The 11,097-nt window shown below is 23.3% G+C and overlaps 1 protein-coding gene across 1 annotated transcript; it reads right to left on the bottom strand.

Moving 5' to 3' along the window:
• Positions 1-6,046: 6,046 nt before the first annotated feature.
• Positions 6,047-6,848, bottom strand: LOC110621001 (thaumatin-like protein 1a). Its single transcript, XM_021764987.1, has 2 exons — positions 6,785-6,848; positions 6,047-6,699 (listed from the first exon to the last, which is right to left on the bottom strand). The coding sequence occupies exons 1-2, from the start codon at positions 6,846-6,848 to the stop codon at positions 6,047-6,049; spliced, it is 717 nt and encodes a 238-aa protein (XP_021620679.1).
• Between the last annotated feature and the right edge of the window lie 4,249 nt (positions 6,849-11,097).

The raw sequence follows: 11,097 nt of genomic DNA, 5'->3' as shown, positions 1-11,097 counted from the left end.
TAATAAAAAATAAAGAAAACCAAATAAAATTGTAACTATCAAACTCATTCTTTCGAAAGAGGAGAAGCTCGATAGTCAGACCAATACGGTTAGCCTGTTTTCGGTTTATTTGACTCTTCCCTCTTTTTTCTCTCTCTCTTTCCATATAATTAAACATATTTTATTATTAATAAAAAGGTAAATTTTTAACTTCTTAATCTAATTATATGCTATAAATTTTCAAAAATAAATTATCTATTTAAATTTAAAAATTTAACCCAATTAATTTTTTTAACCATTTTAATGTATAAAATTAAATACAATTTTAATTGAAAAATTATATTTCAAACAAAATTGAAATTTTATAAAAATTATTTATTTATTTTTTTCTTATAAAATGATTTATACTGAATAATAGAAAACAATTATACTTTATACATTTTACTGGTTTAATAGTTGCATATTATAAAATTCCAAAATAAAATAGTTATACTTTAATAAAACTCAACTATCTAAAGTTAAAAATAGAAAAATTATAATGATAATTCACTTTTTGCGTATGAGTTGCGTCAGGTTATATATTTAGTTAGTAGGCTAAATATAAAAAGAAAATGTTTTAAATATTTTTAAAATTTTCTTCATGTAAATATATAAAAAAATAAGAAAATATTATAAATTGATCATCAATATAAAATTGGATTCAATTAAATTAATATTCTTTAATATAATATATTATAAGATTTTTTTATTTTTACAAATTTTTATTAGTATTTTATGAAATTATAAAAGTAAAAATAACCTTTTTAAAAGACGAATCAACTTTTGTTTTAAATAAACTATAATAAAAACGCTAATTAAGAATAATTTAACAGAAATAATATTAGGACTTTTAAATTTATATAAATATTAAAATTAATTTTAATTAATTATTTTAATTTCATTATTATATAATAGCAAGAAATTAGGTTTTTCTCGATATAAAGCGTGAAAATCACTATATATAAAAAAAAGGTGCACATTATGTTTTTAGTGAAATAAAATACAGTAAACTTATTTTGGAAATAAATTAAAATTTACCAAAAAAAAAAAATATATATATATATATATATAATATTATATATTTACATAAAGTAGTAGTTTCTTTTTAAAATTATTTTATGAAAAAGTGTTGAATTATTAAAATTATTTTTTTAAATACAAATAATGTTATTATTAAATGAAAAAAATATTTTATTATACTATTCAAAAAATATGTTACTATCCTTATATTTTAAAGTATTAGTATTTTTTAATAATGCAAATTTTATAAATTTATAAAATAAAAAGTATTATATATTTTATTTTTAACATTAAAAGTATATTATATTTATATATTCTCTTATATTATTGTTAATTTTCTATTAATATAATATTTTCCTATAATATGATTGATTAAATATAAATTCACTTATAAACAAAGTTAAAACTAAATATGCATTTTTAATTAATTTTTATAACAGTTATTTTAATGTCGAATAAAGTGATCACAAAAATTACATTCACACAGACATAATGGTAAGTACAATAAATCTGACAGATTTCGAATTATACTTTTATAATTTTTATTTTTAAAAAAATGACTATAAAATCACCTATAATAATAATTTTCCAAAAAATACTATAAAATCACCTATAATAATAATTTTCCAAAGAAAAGATAAAAAAAAAAAAAAAAAAAAAAAAAAAAAAAAAAGAAGAGGCAGGCCAAGTCAAAAAGTCCAGGACTACCAGGAAAATGAAGCATGTTGATGTTGCTCCAAAGAGGCTTGATGGGCTCGATTTATAATTTAGAAATAAATTTTATTTTTTAGATGAGATAAATATATTTTTCAATTTGAAAATAAAAAGTTAAAAAAATTAAAATTTTTGTGAAAAAATAAAAAAAATATAAAAGTTGATGTTATAACAAGAGCTAAAATAAAAGTTAAATAACTAAGTATTTTTGAAAGTCAAGAATTAAATGCATTCCATATTCATATTATTATAAATGATTAATATAAGATTGAACTGCCTTTTTGGCTTTCTTAAGGAAATTCTGAACACTTTTTTTTCCTGTGTTCAATAAACTTTAATTGACATATAATGTATGCTAATTATCATAGATATATGCTAAGCACTTCTTTTTTTTTTTAATTCAATAAAGTTTAATTATTATAGAAATTATTATAGATGTAATGATTGATAAACTATAAAAGGAGGTTTTTAAAAAAATTTAAAGGGAGAGTAAAAAAAATAAATTTAAAGAGAGACACAATTTTTTATTTAAAAAATGGTAATAAGTCTAAATACACTTCTCATCTATTTTTTGAGAACTAAATAAATTCAATTTAAATTTTTAGCTTATATTAATCCTAAACTATGCATTACAGACCAAATTAAACCTAACTTTATCATGTATAAAACGTTTAAAACACGCCTTGAAAAAAGTGCGTGAAGTTATATGAAAATTAATAAATTAATAAAATTTCAACACATCCCATCATCTCTTCATTTTTCTTCATTTTTGTTTTATCTACCAACAAATTCTCCCTTAAAGCAAAGTTCTCAAACAGAACTTTTGCCTTTGGGACTCCAAAAGGCGAGAGAATAGCCTCGAAACTCATTTTCAGCTCGGATCACATGCTATGGATCATCGTTACATCCATTCAATTTAAAATGGAATTAAATTAAATAAATTAAAAATTAAAATTTTTAATATTTATAAAAATTAAATTAAATTAATTTTAATTATAAATTAAATTAAATCAAATTAATTTAATTTATTTCAGTTTAATTGAATTGAATTTTTAATAAATTTTTTATTTTTTACATTTTATTTTTAATAATTTAATATTAAATTAAATTAAATTAATTAAAAATTAAAATTTTAATATTTATAAAAATAAATTAAATTAATTTTAATTAAAAATTAAATTAAATCAAATTGATTTAATTTAATTCGGTTTAATTGAATTGAATTTTTAATAAATTTTTTATTTTTTACACCTTATTTTTAATATTTTAAAATTTAATTGAAATATTTTAATTTTAATATGATTTAATATTTTTATATTATTAAAAATAATATAATATTATCATTAATTGGTTGCGTACGTTTTTTTCAATTTTTTATGATCAAAATTAAATTGAACTAAAATAACTGAAATTTTTAAAATTAAAAATCAAAGCGAAATAAATAAAAAACTGAATTAAAATTTTAAATTAATTCGATTCGATCGATTTTTTCAGTTTAAACCGAATACTGCTCTCGTTATCACATACTTTGTAACTCCAACCTATAAATCTCATCCATTCATTCTTAAGGTCTCTAATATTGATCAGATCTATTTCGATAGTCACAACTTTTATTAGTGTCGTTTTTCAAGACTAATTCTATCAATGCTATTTCACGATTATTTATGATGGTTTTAAATTTATCTTATTTTTGCTATTTCAGTATGTGAATAGGATCCAACTATAAAAATAAGATTTTCCCTTGATGCTTCATAAAGCTTTGGAAGCTGAAATGATGTTGGAAATTTTCAATGTATTTGCATTGGTGTTTACATTAACTTCTAAGTTTGGGCCTAAAATTTTTGGAAAATGAAAAATATAAAGTCTGATAAAGAAGGAAGCTAGGAAAACTTACACTTCTCTATGTTCCTCCACAAAGGAATGATGGGTTATTCTGCATATAGCCCAAATATCTTTCTAACATAGCTATCATTCATCAACTGATGTTGGGCTATAGGTTTTTTATGTTTAAATTTGAAAGTTTGCATAGCAAGTCCATGCTTAAATTTTAATAGAAGATTTGTATTTTGCAAGTTTATCTCCTCCTTGCAGCTAATCTATAAATAAAAATTTATTTGATGTTGACAAAATTTAAGCTTAATTTTGAACTCATTAATGAGCTTTATCAATTTCGTTTGCAGATATAAGCCTTGCTTTGCTATGAAGGGGTTATGATGTATGACTTTTTTTGCTAGAGTTTAAGTGGTTTGTCTTGGAACAAATCTCTGTCATTGATCCAATTTTGGTAGAGGGAAGCTGGCAGGATGGAAAAACTTAATGATTACTCATTTGAAATAGAATTGTTTAGACTTTATTAAGAGTTTTAATAAATAATATTTGATTAAAATAAAATTTAAAAAATAAAATATTAAAATTCAAAATTTCTTATTAAATTTTTAAAAATTAAAAAGCGTATGAAATAATAATAAAAAAATGATTATCTATAATAGTATTATAGTATAGAAAATTATTAAAAAAATTAAAAAAATAATTAAAATATAAAATTGAAATTAAGTGCATAGTTAAAGGAGGTTGAAACAAAAGAAAGGTACCAGAGCATTTGAAGCTTGATTACAAAGATTATGTTCTGCCAAAGTATCGATAGAGAACTGGAAAATATTTAGCAAAAATGGAAGGATTTGTGATGATTAAGATAGAAGTGATTGGGAATTAAAAAACGATTGCTACAGGTTAGGATTTTGTGTGGCAAATAAAAATAAAAAAAAGAAAAAGAAAGAGAAATAAAGAATGAAAGAAACTCCTAGTGTATACTGCCATGGCTGAAAGTATAATAAATTTTGCGAACTAAATTTCTAGCAGAGAAAAAAGAGGAAGAAGGAAAGGACGTCTATTTATTGTTATTTAATTAATATTATATTAATATATTAATTTTTTTTTTTTTTTTTATGTATATCTCAAATGCTGATTTATAACAAGAGTAGGTGTTATTTGAACTATAATACATAGATCAGAATCAATATGGGCTAAAAGTTGAAATTAGATTTATCTGATCCCTAAGTAATAGGATTTAGACTTTTTACCAAAAATTTATCAAAATAAATAGGCATTTGAATTTCTTTCACTTATTTTAGAATTGATGAAAAACTAATTAGATTACTCTTATGGTTACTTGACCGCCTTTAAATAATAATAAAATATTGCAATGGATAAATTAGCCAGAGTGGATATTAAAAGTTAAATGAAATTATTTAAAATAAAAAAAAATACTTAATTTGTTGATAAAAACTACCATGTATACACTATTTTGACTAAGTTTATTAAAAATTGATTTCTTTTATCATGTAAATGTATTTTTATCAATATATTATCAGACAAATAGATTAGACTACAAATTTAGAAGAAGAGAAAAAATGAAAACTTAAATTTGGCATCACTCTTCAATACGGTTACACTTAATTTTAAAATTAACTGATAAATATTTTTTTATACAGTGAAAAATTTTATTAGTATATGATAACCGCCATATTTCTTTATTCCGGACCCTGATTAGGCCTATAAGGGCGGTCCGCAATTAGAGGGCCTCAAAGGCTTTCCAACCGAGCCCGGCCATCCCATTCCGCTTCTAGACCAGACTCCTGCAAAACCCAACAGTCAGACCGGCCTAGCTCATTCGGACCTGAGATCCGATTTTTCCTGGAATCGACCATTTTCTCTCCAACTTTGTCATGAAAATAAAGGACAATAAGCCCGGTCACTTCGCAACCCTGTCCATCCTCGCACCGGAGGGCATTAAATGGCTACATGACATAGGAAGGATCACCGCATTATCCGTACGTACTAGCCCATACAGAAGAAAAGGTAATCCTGCACCAGAAAGGATAGAGATACGCTACTGAAAAAAACAGGATAAAAAAGAGAGGAACACTCCTCTCTCGGGGCATGCTTACTATAACGCTTTGTAAACCCTATATTTTAGATATCAGATTATCAGTATATATAGATAGATATATAACTAATAATTTTTTCATGTATATACTATGAACAAAATCATGGAGTTCTTTAAAATTTCCTAATTATATAATCAGTCTATAATTTTCTAATTATATAATCAGTCTATTTATTTTGTAAAAAATTACTGTAGAATTCCTTATCAAACGGGTGTAGAAGTAATTATTGCTTCAAATTAATTGATATTATAATTCTAACAAAAAAAAACTTTATTTTTGCATTACTATAGATGAAGAAAATTATTATAAGATGTTGACATAGTCAAACACTGGTATGGAAAATTTTACTACACAGGACAAAATGTTATATTGTAACTGGTAGCTCCACTGCACTTGTAAAGTGGAGGACTATTATCTCCAGGAAATGTATGTGCGAATTTGCACAATTGCTTGAACCTTTCTGAGTATTCATTGGCCTTGCAATATTTTGGATCATGCAATACGTCGCATGGATTATAGCACCCTACATACACTCCATTTTTGTTTTTAGCAACCAAGGGAGCTGGACATATATTGCTAATATCTTCAACGCAATCCACAACCGGGCATGGCCCAGACCCGCCTGCAATTAATGATCCGCCAGTCGGTTCAATCCGAACTGCTATGTTATTGTGTCCATGAATCAAGCTTAATTCGTATGAAACTACGTTGTTTTGAATATTGAAATTGAGTTCGGTTATAGGATATTTCGGCAGTCCGCCTTGGCAATCTTGTTCACCGGATCCACAATCTCCAGTTTCACAAGAGAAGTGTCCTGATAAATCGGTGGTACACTTTGTTCTTACCCATAAGCTTCCGGACCATGGATCTGACATGAAGTATATTTCTAGTGCACCGGGTTCAATTGTCGGATCCAAGCCCCTGTCTGATGGACTGGAGGCAAGCCACAAAGTTTCTAGGCAAGTGTTCTCGAAATAAAATATTAAATCAGAATTTCCACCTACATAAAATATACACAGAAAAATTATTAAAATACTTGTAATTCTAGAGAGAGAGAGAGAGAAAATAAAGTATGATTAATGAACCTGTAGCGAATAAAACCAGCAAGTGAAGAAGAAGGAGGAGGTTGAAGACAGATTTTTCAGCCATTTTGATCTTCTGATTTGACTATGGAAGATGGTGTGTTTGTGAAATAAGAAATTTAGATGAGTTGATATAAGGATGACGGCAACTTTAATTGGATATGATAATAAACTGAAACTCTAATCTATGGGACCTATGGATTTTTTCAGTTTATTTTAGCTTAATTACTTTCCATATATGCATATATATATATATTACTTTTGTTATAAATTTATTATTTAATTTAAAAACTAAAATTTTATTTTTATTTTAAATATAATTTATTTATGCCAAAAAAGTTCAATTTGGTAAATTTTATAATCATAATCCTACAATCACAACTTAGATATATATTTTGTGTATGCATTTAGAAGTACCTGAGATTTATTGCCATTTTTTCTTTTTCAGTTTCCTTGTTGGTTATATTTCATTTAGAACAAATGGATAATATTTTTCAAAAAAATATTTTTCATATTTTTTAATAATTTAAACACTCAAAAAATTTAATTAATAAAAATAAAAAAAGATAAATTATTTTTAAAAAATGACTTTCACCCAGTTCAAAAAAAAAAGACTTTCAATTTTTTTTAAAAATTATTTTTCATACCTTAAAAACTTATTAAAACTCTTATATATAAATTTGTAAATAATTTTTTAAAATTAAAATTAAGTAATTAAAAATAAATTATTTCGTTAAAAGTTATTTTTCACTAACAATATTATTTAAGTTATTTTTTGTAAATAAATAAACTTTAATTATATTATATTTTCCATTTATATAACATTGATATAATATATTTTAAGAATTATGATTCTGTTCTAATTCGAATTAAACTATTATTTATAGTTATTTTTTAATTTATATTCAAATAATATGTTATACAAGATACTTCATTAATTTTTTAATATTTACACAATCATAATATTAAAAATCAAGTTTATCAATAATTTACCATGCAAAGTCAAATTTTACTATTAATTTTCATTATTGTTTGTCAGTGCTAGCATTAGAACCGAGTTCTATCAAGATTTATTATGTGAGATAAAATTTAATTTTAATTTCTTAATTATTTTTACACATTGTGTTATTAAGTAATTTTTTTTTTCATTATTGTGATTATTGGCATTATTTAGTTGTGTTTTATGGGAAATTATTTTATAATCTTAAAATATTACCAAATCAAACTGAGATGGTAACTTCACCACTAAAATGTCATGATGGAAGTTAAAATTAATTTTTAAGAGATATAATATAATTAATAGATTCGTTTTTAAAACTCTAACGCTTTTATCTCTGAAATTTAATTATGTTATAGTTAGAGATCGCTCCGTAAAAAATGATAGAAAAAATAATTAAATTATTTTTTCTAAAATTTAACGCTTTAGTCTTTAAATTTTATTTTTATAAATTTATAGATTTTTCTCTCAAAAAATTGAAGAAAAAAAATAATTTCATATATAAAATATTACATAATTAACATATTTATCCATCTATCTTTTAAATTCAACAGTTTAATTTTTAAAATTTAATTTCATTAAAATTTAAGAAATAAAATCTCAAACTCAATTTTTATAAATAAATAAAAATTTCAATAAATTAAATATTCAAATTCAGTAAAAATAATAAAAATTAAAATATATAAAATTTAAATTATTAAAAATAAAAAATTAAAATTTAATAAAAATTAATTTTATAATACCATTTATTATTATCATTTAAATAAATGTCTCGAAATTATACACATCTTGAATAATTGAATTAGGCTATCTAAATAATTTTGTTATTTTTCTCTTATCTGGTACATTTCCGTGTAACAATATTGTTGATTTCGTTATTAATTATGAATACTAAAAATAATTATTTAGGTTAGGTAATAATTTATCATCAAATATAGTAATAAGTAATATTTTGAAAAATAACCTTTGATCGTTGAAATGCAACTCCCTCACAGTAGTGCATCGTAGACCATAGAAATAACGTATGGATAGTGCAATAAACATTAAATTATTTAGGTTAGGCAACTCCTAGTATTTCTAAAAACCTAATTTAAAAAAAAAAAAGTTTACATCAGAAGACGTAAAAGCTAATACTTTACGTTCCAATAAATTATTTTTTAAAAATAACCTATTAATATACATTGTTTGACTTTACTCAACTCTGACAAAAAAAATGTTGAATTAAATGAAATTAAAATTAAAAAAAGTAATTTACAGTAAGTATCCAAAATTTAATAAAATCTCAAAATTGGTCCCTATTTGAATTATTTTTAGGTAACAATTAATTTCTTAAATTCCACAATCTCTGTTAATTTATTGATAAATGACAGTGATGCCTCTATTTATTGCCTCTTTTCTCGTTTAATCACTCTCTTCTAAGTTGAATAAACTAAGTCAGCACACTACAGCTTTTTCCAATGGGTTTCGATTCGCTCCACTAGATAGCATTGACAGCCATTTGGAGGGCATTCACGACATTAAATAAAATTACATGAGTTGATTAATGAACTTAGATTTTTTTTTTCTTCTTTGTCAAAGGTAATTTCATTGCATAAATCTAGCTAGAGATAAAAAGACAGGCCTATAAGTTTTACTTAAAAAAATATATATCTAAAAATTCAACTTTGAAAAAGAAAAATTTTATAAAATTCAACTCATTCAAATAAATCTTCATAAAAAAAAATCTATATCTTAAACCTTAAATAAGATCCATCAGTCATAAGAAAATTGAAATCTAAGAAATGCTCTTACCATCGTTTTAGCCTCCTTCAGTCTCATTGTCCCATGAAAGAAAATTAAAATATAGAAAACGTAAAACAATCAATAATAAATAACATTATGATTTCAAATAAAATTTTTTCCACATATATCCTAAATTAACCAGAGAAATAAAAGAAATAAAGCGAAAAAGAAAGAAAGCATATTTATAATTAACAAAAATAAAAATAGATAATGAGAGATTGCTTTTTATACTTTTGACCTTAAAGAGACTAAATGCTCTAAAATATATTAATTCGTTCTTATTAATTATCATAATACAAGCAAAAGAATTCATTATTCTCAAAATGAGCTTAGTTCATTGTCGGTCCTAGAAACACCAAAAAAAACAGTTTCAAACTTACAGCACAATCAGATAATAATCAAACTAATAGATCTACCAACAAAGGAAAACGGAAAAAAAATGGATCAAGTTATCAATAAACCCATGATAAATAAAAAGAACAAGAAGATCAACATGCAAATAAAGAAAACAAAAACAACCGGTTAAAAGAAATTTCTTCCTAAAATTCAAAGACCGAAACTACCCAGGTCCAAACGCCCTAGAGACAATATATTGATCATTAAGAAAAAAAAATCAAATGTAATTGAAACTTATATATTCAAATGGAAAAAATGTCAAATTAATTTATAAATTATATAATACATAGAAAGATACCAAATTTAATTTTTAAATTTAAATTTAACAATAAAATATGAAAAAAAAATTATGTATTGATAACAGTCACTGCATCAGTTTATATAATTAACTATTGAATATAATATATATTGACAATGATTATATTTTTTTATATATTATAATTTAGAAAATAATTTAAATATTTCAGAATATGAATTTTGATATAAAAATTATAAATAAAAGTACATTTTTATATTGATTATTAATTTAGATATATCAAATTAAACAAATTTGAGTATTATTTGAATGATAACAATAATGGTAATTAATTTCAGACAGAATTAAAAATTGAAAATATTAATTTGATACGCATAGAGCGATTTTTGCCAGATTACCCGCTGTCACCCTAGCCAGCAATCTCATCCACGTATTACCGTTGCACGTATTTCTCTAGAAATAGACAGCAGGCGATAAATGCGCGTTCGGTGGGCAAACTCCATGAACGCCGTTATTGAGTTTCCCAATAGACAACCAGTACCCAGAACTGGTCAATTTCTAGTACCCAGAACTGGTCAATTTCTAGTACCCAGAACGAAATAAAATAATGAAACAAATTAAATTTTAGATCATATCTCATTTTGAGATTTTCAAAATTATTATTTTTATACGTTTAATTCCTAAAATCTGTAAACAGATCTCATCTAATGGATACAAATTAAATTTAACTCTAAATTATAAAATATGAATAAAAATATTAAATTTTATTTTTTAATTTTATATTATCATCAATTAAAATTAAAATTAAAATATTAAATAATCGCTCGAGTTGAGTTGTACTTCTCTAGCTTGATAATCTGGTCATCTCTTACCTTTATGCTTCTA

This window comes from Manihot esculenta, chromosome 8, assembly GCF_001659605.2.
Source record: "Manihot esculenta cultivar AM560-2 chromosome 8, M.esculenta_v8, whole genome shotgun sequence".
Lineage (NCBI taxonomy): Eukaryota > Viridiplantae > Streptophyta > Magnoliopsida > Malpighiales > Euphorbiaceae > Manihot > Manihot esculenta.
The sequence above is the reverse complement of the archived record's forward strand: the minus strand, read 5'-3'. Positions and strand labels throughout refer to the sequence as shown.

Bases quoted from the DNA above. Each gene is read 5' to 3' on its own strand.
- LOC110621001 (XM_021764987.1), bottom strand. From the start codon at position 6,848: ATGGCTGAAAAATCTGTCTTCAACCTCCTCCTTCTTCTTCACTTGCTG. The intron at 6,700-6,784 runs GTTCATTAATCA...TATTTTATGTAG, and splicing joins GCTGGTTTTATTCGCTACAG to GTGGAAATTCTGATTTAATA.